Genomic DNA, 25,231 nt, shown 5'->3' with positions numbered 1-25,231 from the left:
TGCCTCAGGGTCCTTTCTGATGCTTTGATATGATCTGACTTTCTAGCATTGCAGTAATTTGATACAAATGTTTCTAATTTATTAATGACCTAAACTTACAAAACACCCAGGCTGGTTCTCTGCCATTGCTACAGGGGCCCCTGCCAGTGTTTTTCCCTGCCCAGCCCTCTACTGTGAGAACTGCTACCTCGGGCACCTGCTAGTCCTTCTCCAGTGTCCTACTTCACCCCCATCTATTCTCTGACTTGAGGGACTCGTAATTTTATAGGCAACTCTACTCTCCCCTCTGTCCCCAAAGAAAACTTTAGTCATTGTATAGTCTAACACTTGAATTTATACAAATAAAGTTTAGGACCAGAGATGTTAAGCACTGTACCCTGTGTGACTAGAACTACTGGTTAGTCAGTCACACACAGATCTGGGACTTGAACCCAGGTCTTCTGACTCTTCCTGGACTCTTCCCACTCCCTGCTCATTCACACAGGTAGATGTTATGAGAGCCATGCTCAGGACTTACAAGTGACATGGGCCAGATCCATGTTCTAAGTATATGTGTCTATCTGTTCAACTCATAGTTCTAATTTGGGAGCAGGGCTCTCCTGGGAATTTAATGTGTGGATTTAGTTGATATGACATTATTTTAAAAAACGTGTTGCAAATATGTCGGAGGGCCTTAAAGCAAGTGCTAGATACATTTAAAGGAAGGAAACATGAGGTGTGCAGCCAGCACCCCTGACCGGGCGGTGCAGGGCCCGTGAAGCCTCTGCAGTCTCCTCCAGTATAACTCGAGTGGCTCTCCCATCAGCTCCTGCTATCGTTTCTGCTGCTTGCTCAAATATACTTTCTGCTAAAGTGGACTGCCACTTTAGGAAATTTCAGGAGTTTGATTTGTTAAGAGAATCCTACTTGTTCTTAAAAAAAAAAAAAAAAAGAACATACAGGCCTCAAGTCGAAAAGTAAGGTAAATCTTTTTTTGTTTCCTGGGCAGCCTTTGAGATGATTTTCAGATAATTTTGAAGAAGTTCGTGATGATTAGTAACTACCGAGAATCGCTGTCAGCTTCATGTCAGGAAGTCAAGCACCGTTTCTCGTTCTGAGACTTGACTAGGCCCTAAGTAAATACATACCTGTTTCTCGAACCCTCCTCTCAGGGAGTGTTGAGTGAAACTTCTACTTATATGTTTAAGAAAGACTCAGAGGCTTGGTAGTCTGTCGGTGTGGATGTAGGTTGAGGAGTGGAGGCCTGACGTTTTCTCCTGGGGAACTTTCTTAATTTCTTACCTCGATCGCCAGGGATGTGAGAAGACCTGTGCATCCTGGGGAGGACAGCCACATGCTGGGAAGCCGGGGGGGGAGGGAACAAGTGTGCTGCCTGTCACCTTCACGGCCAGCCAGCCGCAGAGGTTATGCTTCTGTATTAGTACTTCTCAATGGGGCGGGGTGAGGGGCACAGTTTTGCCCCCCAGTGGACAGAGGACATTTGACAGTATCTAGAGACATTTTTGGTTGTCACATCTGGGGGAAGGGATGCTACTGGCATCTAGTGGTAGAGGCCAGGGATGCTGTTAAACATCCTACAGTGCGCAGGACAGCTCTCCACAGCAAAGGTTTCTCCAGCCCCAGAAGTCAGTAGTGCTTAGGGTGAGAAACGCTGCCGTGTCATCCACTGAATTCCTCAGTCAACCTGCTAAGGTGCCGTTGTTAGGCTATGCCTTGGAATTTGATAGTGCGCTATCAGAAAAGAAAAATATTCTGCTATTGATGTTTTTTTAATACCTGAGAAATATAGGGGTGCATTTTAATCCATTTATACTTGTGCTATTTCTGGAGTCATTAGAGTAAGTTAATTCGCCCTCCTTTGCCTCGTTAGAAATATTATGACACAGTTGTCCCCTGGTGTTTTTACTGCAAGCTGCTTCACTTACTTAAGGAAGAACTACATCATGGGAAGAAGGTTTACAGCAACAGGCAGTTCTGTGATGTCATTCACAGGTCTAACACGATGTCTTTGTAGCCCAAGGGTCCATCTAACATCTAATCCCGACACCATTTTCAGCAAACGAAACCAAATGAATCCATTTCCTTTTGCTCCGACCTCAGTAGAATCTAGACTACGTAGGAGGAAAAACAGTAAACATTATATTAATTACTTTAGAATATTATATCCCTTGTGTGTTCATCTTGGCACCAATTTAAAGAGCCACTGCCATCCAGTTTCACCTACCATTATTCATTGTCTTGGCTTTCTTTTTAAAGCTAGATTAAGTGCTGTGTGAATAAACGTTTATTAGCAATGCACAGTGTTACCTAAGGCCCTACACAGAAACAGCCATATGAATCTGGCTTGAGCTCGGCCACAGTGGTTGGTACACACCTGCTTGTCTATACTTTTCTTGACTTGAATATTTCTTGGCCGAATGGGATTTCACGTCACAAAGAAGCGTATTCATCTGCATGGCTGGATTTACAAGGATTTTTGCACAACAGACACATGGGTTGCGTAAGTTCCATGTTAGTCATTTAGCCCCGAATGTGGCATTAGTTTTCTGAGGCAAAAATAAACAGCATTGTCTAAGCAACAAGCTGCTGTTGCATTTGTTAGCAACAAGCTTTGTGATCAGACAATGGCGTTGTATCGCCCTTGAACAAACAGAAGGCGTTCTCGTGAGCAGGCGACATTCAAGCAGAGCACCAGAATATTCTCAACCCTGCAGCTGGGTTTTAGAGGAAAGTTTATTCTTTTTTCCTTCCTTCTGTTTGTAATTTGCTTTTAGTTTTTATACTTTTAGAAAAGCTTTATAAGCTTTCTTAGGAGAAGAAGAATTTGGTTATTGATAAATGTGTGTCAATTTCTTCCAATATACATCTCTTTATTAGCCTGTCTTAACCCCAAATAAACATTGTATTCTAGGTTTAGTTTTAAAAAGCGACTTTTTTGTTCCCAAATTTTAGAGTAATTTAAATGCTCTGCACAAAATTTAGACTTTAAGGATATATGTTTAAAAATGAAAAATTTCTGAAAAATTAGCTATTCCAAGCATGGATTTCTTTAGGTACATACACAAAGCCTACTAGGTTACAACAGACTAATTTGGGGACAGACTAAATTTACCTGTATCTTCCCACTGTGGAGGCTCTGAAACACTAAATTTGACTCTTGAGGTGAATCCTGAGTTATTGAGTTCTTTGCTCAGGGCCTCTGTGTCAGCCATGCATAGGACAAGCCGAGAAACCACTATGGAAGTCAAAAGAAAATAGCTCCTCAGCAGACATATGGAAAAACGGCTTATAATGTCTGACAGACCCTCTTGAACAGGGCCATCTATTGACTTGAAGTCTGCCTGTGACCCTCTGTGATAAATGCTGGGAAAAGCTGCTTCTGAAAGACAAAATGTTTTATGGTTCTTTTCTAAGTTTTTTCAGTTAATGTGGTCAGCCTGCTGAGGAACTGTTTTAAGCATTTGTACAAATTGACTAAGTGGAACATGAGAGAGGTAAGGATCATCCTGGGGAATTGGAGGTCTCCTGGGAGATGTGTAAAACATTGCTTCGACTTCACTTTGAGGGGCACCAAGAAGCAAAGAAAGCACAGATGCTTTTCTTTTATCAGTGTAGCGCTAAGCTAAGCCAAGTACACCGTGACTCACCTCCGGAAGGTGCAATCTGACCAGGAATATTTATATTTATCTAGTGGTCTCCTAGGCCCTGAACATTGCCTAACAATCTCACAGTGTTTCTGAAGTGAGCTTGCTCTTCTGCATTCCACAGTGAATTTCCCCCTTCCGCAGGCCTCTGACCACTCACTCTTTTTACCCACCTCACTCTAAGCAGGTAACCTCACTCACTTGGTCAAGAAAACTGAATCCATGTGAGGGCTGCTTCAGCCTGCAGCCACCTGTGTCTCCAAACTTGTTTCTGTCTACACCTATCCATGTTACTACAGTGGAGGAAACAGCCTTTTCCCAAAGCCAGTCTCTTCACCTGTCTCATGGATTACATTTCCCATCTAACACTCTCTTTCTCCCTTAGCTGGTTCTTTCTCATCAGCATTAAAACCAGCTCATTTCTTTCCCATTAAAAAAAAAAAAAAAAAAAAAAAGCCTTCCGTCATCCCCAATCCCTGCTCCAGGTTGTGTATGCAAAGCAGTCCATTCTCTATAAGGTAATGCTCAATGCTTAAGTCATTTTTTAAAATTAATTTTCTGCAAGTTTTTTGCTTTTACTTTAAATTATATAATGTCAGCTTAAGGAAACAAACCATTGTAAATGTTCGTAAATGTTTTTCGATCAAATTTTACAAATTCTTGGTAAGACCACATGGCAGAGCCAGAATTCTAATCTAACTGTGATTCCAGACGCTACTGCAAACACTCCACTTGGTTTGACATGAAAGTCCCTAGTGATCTTGGCAACAGCAGCTTTGGTGGAAGGGAAGGATAGGAACCATATTCGAGTAAGTTGAAGAGCGGAGGCGAGGATACTCAATCCTGTCTCCCTCATTCACAGCTAATTTTAGAAAGGACACAATACCCGATAGGTGGTAAGCACTCAGAAAACGTTACCTGTGTTGTTAGTGACCTCTGCATGACATTTGACATAATTCATTCACCCGTTCAGCAGCTATTTAATGCGTCCTACTGGGTTGCCAGACACTATTGTAGGTGCTGGGGATACTGAAATCTATAAACAAACAAAATGCTGACCTTCGTGGGACAAATTGATCAAGTATACAGTATGGTAATATGCTGTATAGCAAAGTAAAGCAGAGAGGGAGAAAAGTAGTATTGTAAGGTGAGGGTTGCAGTTGAAAATAGTGTGTGTGGCCAGAGAAGGCTTCCCTGAGACCCAAACCAGGGACCTGAAGGAGGCGAGGAATTGAGCCACACAGATGATATGGGTGATGCATGGGCCAGGCTGAGAGAACGCATCAGACTTTTATACCCTGAGCAGGGAGCTGCCCAGTGTGTTCAAGAAGCTAGTCACCAAACACCACATAGTGTATGATTCTGCTTATATGAAATGTCCAGAACAGGCAAACTCACAGAGGCAGCCCTGGAAAAATACCTAGGGCTGAGTGGATTGTGGGATGACTGCTAATGGTACATGGTTTCTTTTGGAGGCATTGAAAATGTTCTAAAAGTAATTGTGGTGATGGTTGCACAACTCCGTAAATATACTAAAAGCAATTCAATTGTATACTTTAAATAGGTGAACTGTATGGTTTGTGAATTATATCTCAGTAAAGCTGTAATTTAAAAAGAAAAAAACCAGTAAGGAGACCAGCATGGATTGTGTGGACAGTAGGGGCTGAGGTCAGAGAGCTGACTCTGAGGCCAGAGTGTGCAGGGCCTTACAGCCCCTTAGAAGAGGCTTTGCTGTGGGTGGAGTGGGGTATGTGGGAGGTTCTTGAGCAAAGGAATGGCATGATCTGATTTATGTTTTGATAGTATTGCCTTGGCTGCTGTGTTGAGATAAAGCCTGAAGGGGAGGCCAAGGATAAAAGCATGATGACCGGTTAGGAGGCTGTTGCAGGAAAACAGAAAAAAGAGATTATTTCTCCTTTTTTGTTGAAATTCTCTTTCTTTGACTTCTCAGTAAAGCACACATTCATTCATCCTCTGTCTCTCCTTCAGTCTCTCGGGTTGGCTTCTCTTGTTATCCTCTTACCATTAAATATGGGATTTATTTAAGTTATGTCCTGGGATCTTTTTTTTTCTTCCTAGGTTATTTCACCTACCCCTATGACTTCAGTTACCATCTTAGAGCCAAACACTTTTAACTTCACACCTTATGTGTCTGCTTAGAAAGTTCAAATGGCCTCAAACTCAGCTTGCCTATTCTGGTTATTGTTTGCTGCACAACAAACCACCCTAAATCATCATGTCTTAAACAACAGTCATTTCTTTTGCTCAGGAATCTGCAGTTTGGGCAGGGTTTATCGAGAATGGCTTTTCTCTGCTTGTCTGGGGCTGGACGGTTCACTTTTCAGATGGTGTATATACATGGTACTAAGTTGGTGCTGGATGTGGGCTGAGATCTCAGCCAAGGCTGTCGTCCGGGGGGCCTCTCCATGCCCATCTCTGCACTGACTGATTGTGTAGGCTTCCTCACAGCGTGGAGGCCTCATACCTGCGGGATAACTTAAGAGGCAGCTCAGGGCTCCGAGTCAGTGGTCTTTTACCAACTAGCCTTGGAAGTCGTAGCGTCACTTCCTGCATAATCACAGACCCGTCCAGCTTCAAGGAAAGTGAACACATACCCTACTTTTTTCAGAAGAAGATTGTCAAAGTGACACTGTAAAAAGAGCATGTGAGATGGGAGCTATTATTATGGCCATCTTTAGCAAATATCATCTGCTGCATTGTTCAAAATTGAACTTCTGATTTTTCATAAACCTGCTTTTCCTTGAATGTTCCGATTCAGTAATTGGCTCCGCCTTCTCCACGGCTGCTCATGGCAGAAGTTCGAGAGCTGCCTTTGATACCTCTTTTCTTTTTACATTCTTTAGCAGCCTATCCTCTGTCCTGTCTAGTCAGTCACTGGGTCCTGTTAGTTGTCTTTCTAAATCATCCTTAAATCCTGTCAGTTCTCACTTCTGCCATTGCCATGAGCACAGTGTGGGCCACAGTAGCCCTCCTCAGTTACTGCAGTGACCTCCCAACTGGTTTCTCAATTTGCAGTCTTTCACCTTCCACCTCTCTTTTGCCCTCCTTCCTGTGTGATCTTTAAATATACACATCCATTTATGGCATACTTCTGCTTACGAACCCATTAAAAGCTTCTCAGTGCTCTTGAGCTAGAGACCAAAGTTCTTTCTATGGACCGAAAGGCTTTGCATCTTCGAGCCCCGGCCTACTTCAGATTCATTTCGGATCACTCCAGCTCCTTTTACATCTGCTGTCCGGCTTTGTTTCAGTTTCTTCAAAGCTCTGTTCTCTTTCCTGCTTCAGGGTTTTCACTTTCACATTTGCCGTTCTCTCTTTCTGCCACACTCCACTCTATTCATTTTATTTGAATGGAATTTCCTCAGGAAAACCTGGGTTAGAATCAACTGTTTAGCAGTTTAGTGGTACCTACACATTTTCTTTATAGCCCATATTATATTTGTAATTGCTCATACTGTCTTTGGATTTCTCCCTTGCTCCATTTTAAGTTCCAGAGATCGAACAATTGGTCTTGAATCCCTAATGCCTAGCCAGTGCCTCAGTACATGCTTACAAATGATTATGCATACATACACATACATACAAAGATATAGATACATAGATATATACACACATATACACACACATCAATTTATGAGTATATGTGTATAAAGGTTTTATTTAAGTGTTTTACACTTAGATAAGATTTGTCAGTGGTATATTTAGAAATTATGTTTAGAAATTAATGGTATTTCTATTTGTATTTAGCATGAATTCTGTTCTGTTCTATTCTATGCTATTCTCTTCTCTTCTATTCTATTCTATATCGTTTAGTACCCACCATTGTTCAAATGTACAACATCAGATACTAATCTGGTTCAGGGTTGTTGTGTTCTGTCTTTCGTACCTTGTCCTCTGACTAGGTACTATCCATTCATCCCATTCAAGGTAAAGAAACTGCTGCAATGAAAGCTGATCTCCTGAGGGCCAGGAATATGAAAAGGTACATTAACCAACTGACTGTGGCAAAGAAGCAGTGTGAGAAGAGAATCAGAACCCTGGGAGGCCCTGCCTATGACCAGCAAGAGGATGGGGCCTTGGAAGAGGGGGAAGGGCCGCAAAACCAGAAGGTAGAACTTTGCAGTTTCTTGTTTTGCCCATTTCATGTTTGTTACGAACACTGATGAAATCACATATACAGTCTTTTAACTTTTTGGTTTTTAAGACATATGGTCCAGAACATAGACTCACGTGTTTGCTTTGATGAGTGAAAGAGCTGTAGTGCTTGATGTCCTTGACTTCTGTGAAAGGTAATAGGTGTGATAGATTGGCATGGGGTATATGTATGTGTGTGTGCACATGCCCGTGTATATTTTCCCAGCCCCCCCCCACCCTTTGCCCTCCCACAATCCTAGAGGAGCATATTTATATTTGCAAGGGCCAGTCGTATTACTCCCTACCAGTTGGATAGAAATAACCATCTATGAAGTAAAGGTATCTTATAAATTATTTTACTTAGCTCTCACCACATTGTTATTAAATACGTACTCAGTATCCCCATTTTATAGGTGAAGAAACAGTTGGTTTAAGTTAATTGCCATGTAGATAGGAAGAGGAAGAACTAGGTAAAAACCCAAATCTAATTGATTCACAAATCTGAGTTCTTTCTCACTAAGCCATAATATGTTGGTGACTGTTTTGTACAACAAAAGTTTGAACTGTGTGATATGGACTCCTTAAATCATAGAGCTTAGGAAAGTGCTCTAGCCCTACCTGATGCCTGCCCTTATTTTCAAGGACCAAGTTTGTCTTCTAAGACTGAGAGCATGCTAGGATTGAAGGAAACAGCCAAAATACTCTCTGAGGAGCTTGACTGTACCACACGGGATCAGGACCTCAAGGCAAACTCCAGCCTCTTTTGTAAGATGGCACTTAGCCACAAAGAAACATCAGCATAATTTAATTCTGGCTATACTCCTACTCATGTATTCTCGTTTTTAGTCTCTTGATCTTTTTGGTTTTTAACTTTTCCTGTTCAGCTCTTAGTTTGCATTCAAATGTTTATCTGTGACTTTCCCCTTCCTCCCTGTTCCACTGATGAACTTTTACTTTGTTCAAGGCCCAGTCTCCATTACAGCCTTTTCAGAAAAGTTTATGCTCCATCTTCGACCAACTCTTCTGCAGCATTTTACACAAGTGGCACAAATGCAGCCCTGAGTAGCGCTTGTTTTATAGAGGGGTCCACTAACCACTGAAGTTCTGTTTATTTTGCTATTAGCAAGTAAACCTTTAAGTGATTTTGGCTTTGTGGTCCAAAGTAAAAACTTCACCCTTTGGTTAACATTGGAGAGAAAGTGGATTTGGCAAATTGAATGTTGTTCTCTTCCTCCTTCTCCTTAGCCTCTGGTCTCTTAAATAAATTTCTAGCCACATTTATCATAGATGAAGTCTTTTACTTGTGTTCTATTCACTTATTCACTCACTCATTCGTTCACTCAACAGACATTTATTGAGGGTCTACAGTCTCTCAGTTATAGTGCAAGATACTAGGATGCAAAATGAATGAGATGGAGTCCTTGCTCTCAAAGGATCCCATGTAATTATAAAATAAAAAGGTCAGTGACCTCATAGAGATAAGAGAGACACATATAAGAGAAGCACCTGATGGCTTGCTACCTAGTCAAAAGATGATGTGGTTTTAGATGTTGTGGTAGAGGAAAACCCCAAGAATGATAAAGGAAGCTTATTTTAGGAGATTTGAATATGATTTCAGCATAGGTTATCTGGAAGTACCTACTGGAAGTAGACAATCTGATTCTAGCTCCATTTCAATTCCAGATATTTAAGAAAGGAGAAACCCATTTCTGTTGCAACAGCTTATCCTCAGAGTAAAACCATTTGCTCTGGTCTTCAGGCCAGAAGCCTCAGATAATACTATAGAATTCTAATGTTTATGGTTGTTTACTCTTCTAAAGGTAAGACTTTGGTTAGTTTGGGGCCCATGTGATAACTTCATAAATAGGTAGAGCAGTTTTGCTATAACCTAATCTAATTATAACCTAATCATATCCGATCTAGAGGAATCACCACTAACTTCATTTTAGAACGTAGCCTTCAAAATTAGATGAATCCTCCAGTTAAAAGAAAGAGATTATCTGAGTGAATAAATAAAAAGCAAGATATAATTATATGTTGTCTACAAGAAATGAAATACAAAGGCACAATTAGGTTGAAAGTAAAAGCAGCGGGGAAGTGCATGCCATGTAAACACTAAGCATGGGAAATCTAAAGTAGCTAATATTAACTTCAGAACCAGAAGAAAAAAGAAAGGTCTAAAATCAGTGATATTCCAACTTAAGAAGCTATAAACTAAAACTAAAATAACTAGAAAGAAGGAAATAATATAACAGTAGAAATCAGTGAAATAGAGAACAAGAACAAAAAAACAATGAAACCAAAAGGTAGTTCTTTAAAAATATCAATAATATTTATATTCTCTAATAGTTAGACTGACTAAGAAAAAAAGAGAGAGGACACAAATTACTAATATTAGGAATGAGAGAGGACATCACTATAGGTCATAAATGCATTAAAAGGATAACAAAAGAATATTATGAACAGCTTTAAGCCAATAAATTTTACAACTTAAATGAAATAGATGAATTCTTTTGAAAACACAAATTACCAAAACTGACTCAAAAAGAAATAGAAAATATGATTAGCTCTAGATGTATTAAAGAAAATAAATTCATAATTTAAAACCTTCTCCCAAAGAAAACTTCAGGCTCAGATCATTGCACTAGTGAATTCTATTAAACATTTAAGATAATATCAATCTGAACTACACTCTTTTAATAAATGGAGGGAAAGGGTACTCTTCAACTCTTCATAGGATACCAGAGTAACTGATACCAAAACAGAGAAAAACATCACAAGAAAAGAAAACTACTGACCGATATCATCATGACACTAAACAGAAAACTCCTTAACAAAATATTAGCAAATCAAATCCAGCAATCCATAAATAGAAAAATTACTCCAATGTGTAATTTGGAGTAATTCTTCTGACGGTGGGTCCTTAGAATAAACGTTGTGTACACTGTTTATCTGCAATTCCATTGTCAAGGCTTGATGGAATAGTTATTTTTTTAAACAGTTTTGTTAAGGTATGACATAAAATGCACTACATATATTTAGAGTGTATACAAATAAGTTTCAACATATGTATATACTCATGAAACCATCATCACAATCAAGGTAGAAAACATATTTATCACCCATAAAAAGTTTCCTTATGCCCTTTGTAATCTCTCGACCCCACTTGAGACCTACTGATCTAATACTACCCCGATTTTTGGCTCCTGTCATTGTCTTGTCTTTCAGAGCCAAAATCCTGGTTTGTGCTTTTCCCAGTTAGTTTTATTATTTGTTGTGATTCACAACAGCTGTTATAAGTCTCACAGCAACCTGTAAAGTAGGTGGTACTATCCCCATTCTACAGATGAAAAAACCGATGGCTCAGAGTGATGGAGTAACATAGAGCTCACTGGACTAGGAAGTAGTAGAGCCAGGATTCAAACCTCGGTGTGCCTCTTTCCAAATATAGGTGCTACATGGTGAAATGCTCATGCCAGCTTCAAGAAAATAAAAAACAAATGGGGTAAAGCACTTGGTTAATCCGCCAGCCAAGATATGAGATATATTAGATGTTTAATTATCCTTGAGATATATTTGACATCATTTATTTGCATATATATACAGTTTGGAGACTGAACAGAAGGTATTCATAAGACACAATAAAAGAATAACAATGGCTAATATATTTTAGATGTTTTGAACTTAATTTTTGCAAATATGTGAACGTATATCTAACTTGGAATTCATTTGATCTGAGTGAATACTGGGAAGACTTCCTTAGAATTTGTTGACTATTCTTCCTGCTCAACTCCTCCCTATATTAAGAACCAGAAGCCCTCTAGCCACAGTTGGTATGAGCGCCTTCAACTTCTTGGGAGCATGTACAATTAAGATTTGTACTTCAAAATGCTTCACTAGTATGGTTTACATAAAGTAAAGAAACATACTACAATCTCCCAAAGTTAGTAAACTAACTAAATACTAATGGTCTGAAATATTTATGGAAACTAATCATTAATGGTCCATAGCAAGGAATGGCCACCTCTAATTAGTTACTAGAAGTTGTTAGAAAAAATGTCTGCTTCTTTCTGCCCACAGAACAGGTTGAGGGGTCACCGTCGGTGGCAGAAGAGTTAAATGTGCGTTGACCATATGCACTTGGTTTTATAAAGATCTTACTGGTAACATTTCTGAAAATTTTCTAACTGCCAGAGTATTAAGAACCTTAAAATATAAGTTTTCTTTTCATTGCATTTGAGTTATACTTAGTTATCATTTTTTATCTAATTAAGATCCAAGGATATGGGACTTAAATTCCTTCTAAATTAATTTGAGGCATTTCTCCTAATTAATTGAGTTATGAATTATTATCAAGGTCATCTGCTTTCTCATATCATGACAGTCTGTTTTCAACATTGTTCCCATTGTGCCTTCAGATAGTAGTTTTTCTTTTTCTGTAAGCATATATTCATACAATGGAATGTCATGGATCAATTAAAATTTTAGTTAAAAAAAGATTTTTTAGTGAATGTGGTACTCTAAACAGAAGGTCAAGACATAAAATCCTTTTTAGATTTCCTTAGCTATATAAAAATGGGATAGAAAGCAAAAATGCCACATTATCGGACTGCAGCTTTGTGGTCTTTGATACATTTTGCTTTAATTTTTCTATTATTGACATCTATTGCTTTTAGCAGTACATCCTATAGGGCAGGATTTTTGTCTGTTTCATTTCCTAGAAATGTGCCTGATTCAGAGTTGATGCCAAATGAATGAATGGTTAATAGAAATTAGTATTTATTGAATATGTGCATTTTGAATATTCAGTAAATTTTTCCATTTAAAATTTAGGAGTGTGAGAGAAATACTATATTACATTGACTAGGACCTTGAAAATGAGATATTCCGCACCCCGCCCCCCCGCCCCGTCCCTTGAATGTAGAAATTAATCCATTGGTAGTTAAAGCAAAGTAGTATTTAAAATTTGATTTTTAAAACATTTTCTTAAATTCCTTTATAGATTCTTCAATTTGAAGATATCTTGGCCAATACTTTCTACCGAGAGCACTTTCGAATGTACATGGAAAGAATGGACAAGAGAGCTCTGATTAGTTTTTGGGAGTCTGTGGAATATTTAAAGAATGCTAACAAGGTAGTATATTTAGGCTCAAAGGAGTAATAACTACGACTGAAAAAAACTTGATTGTTAGGTAGTGTGTCTGTGTTTCTCAATGAGCTATAAGATAAGAATACATTAAAAGAATATTTTAAACCACATATAATATTGGCATTAAGTTCTAGTCCATAATAGTAAATAAAATTAGATTTTATTTTTGCAAAAGATGCTTCTCAATTGTGTAGTCAAAGGAAAAAAAGATTTACAAATGTACCAAAATATTGAATTTAGTTTCAGGTAGTTCCTTCTTAACACATTATAAAAAGGCATTATTTTTTTTTTTTTACAATACTGTTCACATTTTATTTAAAATATGATTGAGTTAAGAAACATAGAAAAAAATTTTGGGGTGCAGATGCCTCTTACAATGAAAAGTCCTACAATAAACATTATGTTTTGCACTTGGCAAGTTCTCAGTATATATTTAAGAATTAAAGAATGTGAAATATATATGTATGTATATGTCTATAAATATACATAACAATATGTATAGCATATATAATATATTTATTTTGCAAGGCTTATTAAAATAAGCACAAAGAGCACTGTGTACATTGAATTACTCATTTGCACTTTATGTGAGTGTTGCTAGAACTGAGTACCAACTTTCATTGACCGTTCAACAGAAAGTGTTCACTTTATGGAACCAGTTACTTTTTCATGGCCTGACACTTAGTCCTTGGCCCTGAATGTGTGCACGAAAGCCAAAGCCCCACACTGATGTACCAGTGTACATTCTTAGTGTCTTTCTTCCAGCTTTAAAAATGCAGAGAATTCAAGAGAAAATAATTCTCAGAGGTGATATTTCTTACCTTTCTCTTTATTTTCCTGTCTTTTCAGAATGAAATCCCACAATTAGTGGGTGAAATTTACCAGAATTTTTTTGTGGAGAGCAAAGAAATATCTGTGGAAAAATCACTTTACAAAGAAATCCAGCAATGTCTTGTAGGAAATAAAGGTATTGAAGTGTTCTATAAAATCCAGGGAGATGTTTATGAGATCCTGAAGGACAGATATTACCCTTCATTTATTGTCAGTGACCTATATGAGAAATTGATGATAAAAGAAGAAGAAAAACATGTCTCACAGTTAATTTCTCACAAGGATGAAGCGGTGAGTCCCATTTAACTTTCTGCTCCCTTTTCAGTGGGTAAGCTTTGAATATAATTAGGCGGGCGCATGTTGTATAAGCCAAATTTGGTGTGCACTTTCATCTTTTATTATACAGTACTTTAAGTAGAATTACCTTGTTGCTTCTGGCCGTATGCACTTCTTTTTTGTCCTGACCAACTGCTTACCACCACCCAGTATTTATTCAGTCAGGGACCTCTCTTGCCCTGTCTGCCTGAGACACACCCTGAGTTTGACTCCTGAAAATGAGGGTAGAAAATCTGTGGGGCGGGACATTTGTGGCTCAGGCCAGGAAAGAAATCAGTAGAACTCTAGTCCAGCCTAAGAATAGACAAAAGATGGGGGGAAAAGGAGGAGAGGAAGAGAATGTGGGAGGAATTACGGGAAATATTTTGGAGTTTAAGAAAATCAGACAAAATTAAGTTGTTCTAAAAGAAACTATGCTCAGCCAATACCTTATGTCTAATTTTCTTACAGTGTATGAGGTCATTTTAAGAAGTCCCAGTTGCCATCTCTCATTTACTATTAATGACTTACATGAGTTTTCAGATTTGTGAAGGTCTATTGTTTTAGAGTCATCTTATTTAAAAAGATCATAATTTGAATTCTTTCTGCCCAATTCACTGTGTCTTAAGCCCCGGGGATCAAGTGTTTGCTCTTCATGGTATTAGAAGCTGGCATCTCTGAACTGTTGTTGAATTCCTTTACTCATACTTTTTTTTTTTTAAGTTTGTTACTTGGTTCTTTATATTTTCAGTGTACAGGCCAGTTTGTTTTAACTGTGTTATCTCTCTAACCAAAAATTAAAATGGTTAATATGCAAATGCTATTAAAAAAGAGGTTATTCAAATTAATAAAAACATCAATACCCAACAGATAAATTGAGTAAGGACTTGACATGATAGATACTAGTAAACAAACATGAAGAAATGTTCAGTTTCACATAGGATTCAGAGAAGGGTAATATGTATTACTGCCCTTTTGAAAAGTCCTACTCTTTGTTGCATAATCCCAGTTATAGAAATTTATCCTAAGAAAATAGCTAAAATATAGAAAAAAGTTTATGCACAATGGAGTTCATTTTAGTATATCTGGGATAGCAGAGAAACAAAACCCATATCAGGAGAAGCAATAGGAATATGCCTCAGTAAATTATCAACTCATAAAGTACTCAGCAGCCATAAAATTATAATTTTGAAGACTATAATACCCTCAGAATATGCAGTATTATATGTCATATGAAAAGGACAGAACACCCACATGAGTGTATACAGTATGTAGGTGTAGAATTATGTCATAATGTATGTACTTATGGACAAGACTTAAAAAGATCATACAAAAAGGAAACCAGCTTGGTTTTCTGTGATTATAGTATTTTATTTTCTGTGATTACAATACAGTTATAAAATGATATATAATATTTTTTGAAAAAAATAATTTATTGTTTGTTACAATTAATAAAAGAAGAAAAAACTCGAAGAAAGTTAAGGAGCAAACAAACCGGAAGATAGTTCTCAGTAGTTCTTTTGAGTGTCCTGCTGCCTTTGCTGCTCGTGAAGCTAATTAACATGTCCTTTGGTAATCTGTCCAGATTTTTCCAACTTATATAGTTCTTTGTGAATTTTAAGTCACTTTCAAATGCTAACCATTTTACTAGTGACATAATCTACTTAATGATTTATGAAATATGCCTTCAAGAGATGGACCAAACAAAGTGTATACTGAAAGTACTTTTACTGGTGGGAATTTGGAAATTTTATTTTAAAGAAACTTTTCATGAGTTTTTCCATAATATTCATAGGAAACCAAAAGGAAGCCCAGTCTCAGTCTTTCTCAAAGATCAGGCACAGAATGTTTGGGTTAAGTTGGTTAGATAGCTTAGGTGCCTTCCCTTGTTCCATGCAGATTCCCTTGGGTGAACCTTTTGGGAAATAATGGTATGGAATATTTTCTCCTTTCTTTAAGCTTTTAAATATTTCTTTCTTTTTTTTCTTCATTGTAATTTGGAATACCAATTACTTTGGTTCCAAATACTTCAATTTTTAATTTTACTAAGAGAAAGCAGTCTGCTTCTAGACAAAAATAGATTCTTTTTTTAGTGGGACCTAGTGTTTTGGACAGTGTATTTATAATTATGTAGCATCTATACAATGAATAATAATTACTGAATAGTCCACCTTTATAAGATAATGGTGGTTATGTGACTTTTCTCCCAGGACCCAGGTGGTGAAGCTGGTGAGGAATCTGTGGATGAAGGCACCAGTCAGATTAGTGAACAAGCCAGTTTTGCTGTAAACAAACTACGAGAACTAAATGAGAAACTTGAATATAAAAGGCAAGCTCTAAATTCTATTCAAAATGCACCAAAACCTGACAAGAAGGTAACTCTTTCTATTTTGAGGTTGTCTTTGAAAGTGTCAGTTTTTCAAATTTGATAAATTGTAGTTTTCAGTTTATGTTGAGAAGTGTCACAATATCTTTAAAAAGAATTTTACTGTAAGTTCTATTGTTATTTTATTTATTTATTTATTTATTTATTTTTTTGCTTCTAGTAAGAATTAGGAAAGTGCTTGTTTTTAATCATTTGTGATTTGGGGTTCTTACCCAGTTATCAACTGCGTGTAACTCTGTTTTCCTATCTGGCTTGCCTGCAGTACCTTTGGGGAGGGGCAAAGCTTTCCCTTGTACCAAGGTCATTTCTGGGAGTGAGTTAACAAGGACAATCTTAAAAAAAACTTTTGTTTTTCCTTACCAATGTTGCAAGTACAATTTAAAGAACCCCACAGAATTATGCAGGAAATAAACTATTTTGCTAAAAGCCAACAAAATCTGTAAGTTCAAAAAATGCAAACGGCATCTTGCTCTTTGGCATTTCTCCAGCCCAAGCAGTGCGCGGCCTTTCACTTTGTGTTCATGCCCCTTTGGAGTCCAGCAAGGAGGTTTCTGTAACGGAGGTATGGCCAACTCTCTTTGGTCTGCCAGATGGATCTTCTCTGGCAGTTTCTGAATGCATGTTCAGAAACATAAGTGATGAGTAAATGAATGATGCTGTACTGGTTACTGTGAAGAATCAGTGAAACATTGAGTCTACCACCTGCTCTTAGGGAGCAAGCATACTGATTACGGACCCAAAACATACTTCCACGAAAATGAAGCAGAGAGTCACAGCCTTTAATGAGGATAAAATGTGGGATGACAGCCTAGGCAGAGACACTTCCTGCAGGTTTTCTGAGCAAGGAAAGGGTTCCGAATGTAAACTGCATGTTCAAAAGAGTGTAGGGGGCGAAGCTGCCACCCTTAAAGTACAGGGTTACATAACCCTATAGGTTTTCTCATAAAAGAGATCCAAGGAGGTAGCATTTTTTTAATAAAGTATTTATTTTGTCAAAATTGTCAAATAAACAACAAAATTGTACCATTTTAGCTATTTTAAGTATACATTTTAGTGTCAAGTACATTCACATTGTTAAACAACCATCATCACCATCTATCTTCAGAATTAGCTTTATTTTGCAAAACTGAAACTCTGTTCCCATTGAACACTAACTTCCCATTTTCCCGTCACCATGTCCCAGCCACCATCATTCTACTTTCTGTCTCTTGAGAATTAAACTACTCTACATACCTCATATAAATGGAATCATATAGTATTTTTTATTTTGTGACTGGCTTAGTTCACCTAGTATAATGTCTTCCAGGTTCATCCATATTGTACTATGTGTCTGAATTTGTTTCTTCTTTAAGGCTGAATAATATTCCATTGCATGTGTATATAACATTTTGTTTATCCATTCATCTCTCTCTGTACACTTGGTTTGCACCTTTTGGCTATTGTGAATAATGCTGCCATGAATGTGGGTATACAAGTATCTCTTTGAGATTCTGCTTTCAATTCTTTTTTTTCTTTTTCTTTTAAAAACATAGAATACTTCACAAATTTGCATATCATCTTTGTGCAGGGGCCATGCTAATCTCTGTGTCATTCCAATTTTAGTATGTGTGCTGCCGCAGTGAGCACTACTTTCAATTCTTTTAGGTGTGTATGCAGAACTGGAATTGTGGGTCATATGTGAATTCTGTTTTTAACTTTTTGAGAAATCTCCATACTGTTTTCCACATCATTTTGCCTTATTAGCAGCAGTACATAGGGATTCCAGTTTCTGTGTGTCCTGACCAACACTTGTCATTTTCTGGGTTTGTATTTATTTATTTGTTCATTCATTCATTCATTCATTCATTCATTTTATTTATTTTTGATAGTAGCCATCCTAATAGGTGTGAGGTGTGGTATCTCATTGTAGTTTTGATTTGCTTTTCCCTAATGACAAGTGACACTGAGTATCTTTTCATGTGCTTTTTAGCCATTTATGTATCTTCTTTGAGAAATACCTAATCAAGTCCTTTACCCATTTTTGAATCAATTGTTGGCTTTTTTGTTGTTGAGTTTTAGGAGCTCTCTGTTTATTCTGGATATTAATCCCCTATCAGTTATGTGATTCGCAAATATCTTCTTCCATTCTGTGGGTTGCCTTTTTATTCTTTGCCCAAAAGTTTAAAATTTGTATGAAGTCCAATTTTTGTTGTTGTTGTTGTTGTTGTTGTTGTTGTTGCCTGTGCCTTTGGTGTCATAGCCAAGGAATCATTGAGAGTTCATTGTTATGAAGATTTTCCCCATTTTTTTTTTTAAGAATTTTATAATGTTAAGCTCTTATGTTTAGGTCTTTGTACCATTTTGAATTGTTACATATGGTGTTAGGTAAGGGTCTAACTTCATTGTCTTGCATGTGAGTATTCTGTTTTCTCACCATCATTTGACCATATAGGTGAAGGTTGATTTCTTGGCTTTCTGTTCTGTTCCATTGGTCTATATGTCTGTCTTTATGCCAGTACCATACTGCTTTGATTAGTGTAGTTTTGTAGTTAGCATTGAAATCAGAAAGTGTGAATCCTCTAACTTTGTTCTTCCTTTTCAAGATTGTTTTGGCTGTTCATTCTCTCTTGTGAGTCTATATGAATTTTAAGATGGATTTTTCTGTTTATGCAAAAAACATTGTTGAGATTTAGATAGAGATATCAAAGCAATGTCAAATCTGTACATTGCTTTGGATAGTGTTGACATCTTAGCAAATTTAGTCTTCTAATCTATGAACATGGACTGTCTTTTCATTTATATTTATGTCTTTTTAAATATCTTTCATCAGTGTTTTGTAGTTTTCGTTGTAGAAGTCTTTCACCTCCTTGCTTAAGTTCACTCCTATGTATTTTATTATCTTTATGCTATTGTAAATGGAATTGTTTTCTTAATTTCCCTTTTGGATTGTCTATTGTTAGTGTATAGAAACACAACTAATTTTTGTACGTTGATTTTATGTCTCGCTACTTTGCTGAATTATATAGCATTTTAAATGGTTTCATAACTCCCAGGATTGTTTCCCTGTGGTAGATTGTTTCCAAGTTGAAGGAGGAAATCATTCTAATAGAGAAAGAACGCACGGAACTTCAACTGCACATGGCAAGAACAGACTGGTGGTGTGAGAACCTTGGTATGTGGAAAGCCTCCATCACCAGTGGAGAGGTAGGTATGATGGCTTTTCCTCCCAATTTATTTTAAAAGTTGGCTTCATCAGATAAGATTTTGTCCTGGAGAATTAGGATAGAAAACTTACATTTATTCTTTTAGACTGCATTTGTCCTACCTTCCCTCCCCCATATTTCACTCTGGTTCTCCCATGACTGGGAGCTACACACGGTTGCCTGGTAGAGATCTAATCTCACTCCACTTCAGACAGAAAGTTGTCCTTGTTCACCAGAATCCTAAGACATTTCAGATAGGAACAATTAATGTCCCTGAATTACCATTTTATTTTTCCATTGAGCATTGAAATAAAATGGAAATCATTACTTGAAATTTAGAGATGAAAAATTAAAAATTTTAGTGTTTCTGATTGTACCATCCTGCTGAATTCAATTGCTCAAATGTCAGTAGCTCTAAGATCTTTAATAATAAATATTTTTTCCTTTGAATTCAGAATATACTGCTGTTTTCAGAATATACTGCACCCCTTTTCTTTTGTCTGTAAAAATAATTTCATTTAAAGGAAAGATGCTTATAGGCATTTACACTCTTAATGTTAACTACTATCTGTAGTGAAACCTGTAGATACAGGTCAGGTCCACTGTACAGTACACAAATAATAAGATCCTGAGTAAGACAGTGTTAATGTTTTGCCTCATCATTGTTTCAGATGGCTTGTCAAACACTCAGTTCTTTAGATTTACAAACCTATCTGCCCAGCTTATCTTCGTTCATCCCTGCCTTTCCCATCAACCCAGTGGCTGGACATTTACTGGGGAGGAGGGTTTAAAATTTACAATCTTAAATTATTCTCTATATTAGAGAGTAAAACAAAGCACGTTCTCTGTGAGCCACTCTGGAAGCACACACATTACATGAGAGCTTAACCACATGCCCTCAGTGTGTCTTTGACACTTGTTGGCACTCCCATTAAGGCAAGCTGCAGGGCAATATACCTTTTTTAAAGGGAGGTAAGGACAGTGGATCAGAGGAGGTTGTACTCAACCTTGAAATACCACATAGAAACCCTCGATAATTGCAGATGGAGTTATCTTGAGGACGGAAGTCTAGGAAGGGGGTAGGCTCAGGGGTATGTAATGTCTAAAGATAGTAGAGGAAGCCCGTAGGAGAGAAAGAACACAAATTCTGTCACCTCCTCAGTTTTGCCTAGAGCTACCTCTGACATTTGACAGTTTATTAAAATCATCTTTCAAAGGCAAATATTGAAGGAAGGAGGGAGGAAAGGAGGAAAACTCTCACAAGGCACTTTGTCCTGATAATCAGTTATTACTCAGGAGCTTGCTGTGTTATCTTGGTCACTGAAAAGATCATGGAAATAGACACAGAGGGGTCCCCTCTCTGCCAGTTCACCAAGCCGGTTCACATGAGAATGTGTAGATGTGTTTACGTTGCACTAGACTCTGAGTTCTGATACTGGCTGACCCACTTACTAGATGTGTGATCCCAGGAAAGTTAGTGGCCCTGTCTGTGTCCCCACATCCCCCATCCTTACAGAGGAGTAATAGTCCTACCTCACAGAGCCCAGTGGTTGCTCACTAAGTCTTACATCATCTCTTTCCTTTGCCTTTCTTATTGACTCTTTCTCTCAAATTTGATTAGTTTTACTAATTCAAGCTTAAATTCAATGTATTTTCTTTTGTTCCTTCTTTTATCTGTTTGTGTTAAGTAGAATAGTGGCCTATTCTGAATTATGATGTGTGTGTGTGTGTGTGTGTGTGTGTGTGTGTGTGTGTGTGTGTGAGAGAATTATCTAAATTGGGAGATAGATGACATTATGTCTCCCAATGTAAAATTTCATAAAAATAGAAATCATGGTTTGTTGAATCCTGAAATTAAACTGAGGAAATCCTCATCTTTCTCCAAGAGAGATTTTGATATATCTCATACCTGTTTGCTTGCTGTTAATTTTTTTCCTTCAAGGAAACACAGGATTTTAAGTTGGCCGTATTAGTTTTCTTTTGCTGCCTAACAAATTACCACAAATTTCATGGCTTAAAACAATACTCATTTATTAGCTCATAATTCTGTAGATCAAAAGTCCAGCACAATGTGACTGGGTTCTCTGTTCATTGTATCATAAGGCTGAAATCAAGCTGTTGGCCAGACTGAGTTCTTGTTTAGAGACTGGGGAAAAGCCACTGCCAACTTCATTCAGGTTGTTGCAGAATTCAGTTCCCTGAGGCTGCAGAACTGAAGTCTGTGTTTCTTGCTGTCAGCTGGGCACTGTTCTTTGTTCCTAGTACTCTGAGATCCTTCCCACGTGTCCCTCTCCATCTTTAAGCTAGCAACAATGCTTTGAATTCTCCTTGTGTTTCCAATATTTGTGACTTCCTCTTCCACTAATGGCCAGCGAAATCTCTCTGCTTTTAAAAGGCTCGTGTGATTAGGTTAGGCCCACACAGATCATCTCCCTGTTTTAAGGTCAGCTGTTCCTTATAACATAACCTCGTTGTCGGCATTGGGTCCATCATATTCATAGCCGCGGGGTTTATGCAGGACGTATACACCAGGAAGAGAGGAGTTTGGGGGACGTTTAAAAATCTTGCCTGCCACATCTGCTCACCATGCTTTTTGTTGTGTTTGTTTGTTTTGTTTTATATTCCAAGGTTACAGAAGAGAATGGTGAGCAAATGCCCTGTTACTTTGTCATGGTAAGCTTACAAGAAGTTGGAGGTGTTGAAACTAAGAACTGGACGGTCCCCAGACGGCTCAGTGAGTTTCAGAATTTACACCGGAAACTTAGTGAGGTATGAATACTCATGAACACAAGAGTTAGAATTACTGAGCAGGAAAAGATATATGAGCTCATTTCAATTTTTACCCATAAGGAGACTGATTACTTTTTCTCATTTGCTGTTGAAGCTGGCAAAGTGGCATTTTCAGCCCTGACATTAGAAATTTACTCATAGATCAAACCATCTAGTGTAGTCTCAGTCCTCTTCAGGACGGATAATTGTCTGATCTCCATTGTGAGTGGAGCCCCAGAGAACCCCAGAGCTGAAAAATAATCCACTCCCCAGAGCACTGTGCTTTAGCTGCAGGATCTGGACTATAATCAGAGTGGTTTTGAAGCTGCCAGTTGTGACCTCTTAGTGGGTAATGAAATCAATTGTGGGTGGCAGCAATAGAATGAGAATAGAATATATTGAATTTCATCACAAAAAGTTGAGTCAGTAAAGTATCATATTGAAAGTACAGACTCTGGAGCTAGTCTGCTCGAGTTTGGATCCTAGATTGACTACTTACTGCTCTATGATCTGGGACTTGTCACTCTGTTTCTTTGTGCCTCTTTCTCCTCATCAGTGAAAAATACAAATATGGATAGCAACTCCTACCTTGTCTCACAGAGTTATTGTAAGACTTAAGGGAATAAAGGAATACGAAGTATTTAGAAGAATGTATGGCACATAATAAATGTTATTATGTTATTATTAGTAGTAGTAGCAGTAATGAGCATTGTTGCATAGTTTTGCTTCAGTTTTATATGTGTATGTATAGTATATACATAGATATGTATATATGCATGTACGTTATGGGTTGCAAAGTAGCATGTATTTCCTGCTGCATGTTTCAGTTAAAATGTTTGAAAGCTACTAATTTAGGTGAATTCTTTTATTTGGTAGATGATGAAAACTGGTCCCAAAAAGATAATTGACTTATCATAGTGTGTGTGTGTGTGTGTGTGTGTGTGTGTGTGTGTGTGTGTGTACATACATACATACATACAGTCGCCAAACCAGGATTAGAACCCAGGTTGTTACTTTCAGTTTCACATTCTGCCACTTTTTTCAGGAACTGCATCTTCTCTAACTCTCTTCCTAGTAGAGGAAATTGCCCTCTACCCCAGCAATTAAAAAGTTTTTCCATCACTTCTACTTTCATTTAGGTTCAGGAATGAACTCCTACTGATAAAACCCTATGGTCGGTCACCTCTCAGACCCTTCTTTTGCAAATGAAATATGGCTGTTTCCTTTAACTTTTTCTCATAGGGTGATTTTGTAAATCCTTTTAATCACTAACTTCCGAATGCTGTAACTTCTTCAACTGCTTTTAAAAGGCTAGTGGCCAAAACTGGATGTCATGTAAAGCATTTCTCAAATGGACTATGGTCACCCTAGCAGTGTGGAAAGCAAAATATTGATCTTAATATAAGAATAAAAATTTCCCAAAACTGTTGAGTAAAATCGACACTACAGAAAAATGCATCTTTAGCCTTGTGACAAACCATTATGAAGCCAAATTTTAGTATCAGTCTAGTTGCTGATAAAACGGAAGGAGAAAAAGGAATTTAGGACAGATTTGGAAATAAAATATATGTGGAAAATAAAATGTTCTATGAAAATCAAGAACAATTACATGGAAGCACTAGGAAAAAGAAAGTTTATAAAATTCCATGTCTGTCCTTTGGTCTCATTGTCACTGGTCCTCATCTGTGGCCTGCTTTCTGGGCTCTTTCTTACCCTTGGTATTTCCTATTGTGTGAGTTTTCACTTTTTGAAAGAACCCTTCTTGTTGACAACTGCAACAGGAAGTACCTTTTCAGGTCACTGGTGATTTTAATCTTCCCTTCCAACGCCAACTGCCAATTTCATTTCTCTAAAACTTTACCCTGCATTTGGGCCCTGATCGACATACCCTTCTCGGGTACCTGCTCTTGTACTTGAGGCGCTTTAGTGGGTTGTGTAGGAAAGGCCAGTTTTTCCCTTTCTGCTACCCGAAGCACTTACATGCTCTTGATACAGGTAACTTGTTACATGCCCTCGCCTGCTATAGCCAGACTGGCAGGGTTGCTGCTGTGACCCTGATGATGACAACAGGAGTGAAAGCTGTGGCAGGCAGACTCCATGCTTATTTACTTTTCGATACCTCTTGATGTCATGAAGCATATTCGCATGGTCCTGGAGTCTGAATGAAGGCCAGCGCGTCAGGAAATGGGGGTCATCCGGAGCCTTTGGGATCCACTGGCCTCCTAGTGCCTAAGGGGCAGACTGGCAGGGTGCTATGGGAATTGGCAGGAAGGGAACAGACTTCAATTTATGGTCAGATGAATCTGGATTTTCATCCTGATCCTCATTGTCTCATATATAAAATAGGAATGATAATAATGCCCAACTCATGGAGCTCTCTCACATGCCAAGCTTCTAGCACAGTGTCTGGCAGAATGCAGGACTTCATCTGCAAAGGAGAAGTCTGTTGTTATTATTTATTAACATATTTTATTATTACTATTGTATTGACATTCTGCAGTTTGTCATTAAAGGCAATAATAGAGCTACAACTCCAGTTTTTCTTTCTTTCTATTGTCGTCTTTTGTCAACTTTGATAACTTTTTACAGAGATTTGTAAACAAAACTCAGTCTCCTGTGAGCCCGGTGTCCACATCTAGCCTATTATGCTGCTGTGCATGTTGTGCAAATCCATCCTATCAGCCTGGCTTCAGGATTTCCCCGCTTCTGAGCATTTGTGGGTCTAAGGATGAGCTTTAGCTTTTTTCACCAAGCGCCCCACTCCTCCAGATTCCTTGAGCCTAGTTAGAACAGGTAGGTT

The 25,231-nt window shown here is 37.9% G+C and overlaps 1 protein-coding gene and 1 non-coding gene across 4 annotated transcripts in view; one reads left to right on the top strand and one right to left on the bottom strand.

Moving 5' to 3' along the window:
* Positions 1-25,231, top strand: part of SNX25 (sorting nexin 25) — an 84,209-nt gene that overhangs the window by 43,399 nt on the left and 15,579 nt on the right. For all 3 annotated transcript variants that reach the window (XM_023532885.1, XM_011364006.2, XM_011364009.2), the window contains 6 exons: positions 7,593-7,774; positions 12,802-12,933; positions 13,798-14,070; positions 16,305-16,469; positions 19,532-19,663; positions 22,291-22,431. In XM_023532885.1, the coding sequence (XP_023388653.1) occupies positions 7,593-7,774; positions 12,802-12,933; positions 13,798-14,070; positions 16,305-16,469; positions 19,532-19,663; positions 22,291-22,431 (1,025 nt within the window). The remainder of the gene's footprint in view (positions 1-7,592; positions 7,775-12,801; positions 12,934-13,797; positions 14,071-16,304; positions 16,470-19,531; positions 19,664-22,290; positions 22,432-25,231) is intronic.
* Positions 18,003-18,106, bottom strand: LOC111742388. The gene has a single exon (XR_002781295.1). It is a non-coding gene; the product is annotated as a U6 spliceosomal RNA (small nuclear RNA).

Source organism: Pteropus vampyrus, unplaced genomic scaffold, assembly GCF_000151845.1.
Source record: "Pteropus vampyrus isolate Shadow unplaced genomic scaffold, Pvam_2.0 Scaffold92, whole genome shotgun sequence".
NCBI classification, from domain to species: domain Eukaryota; kingdom Metazoa; phylum Chordata; class Mammalia; order Chiroptera; family Pteropodidae; genus Pteropus; species Pteropus vampyrus.
Note: the sequence above shows the minus strand (reverse complement) of the source record. Positions and strands in the feature narration are given on the sequence as shown.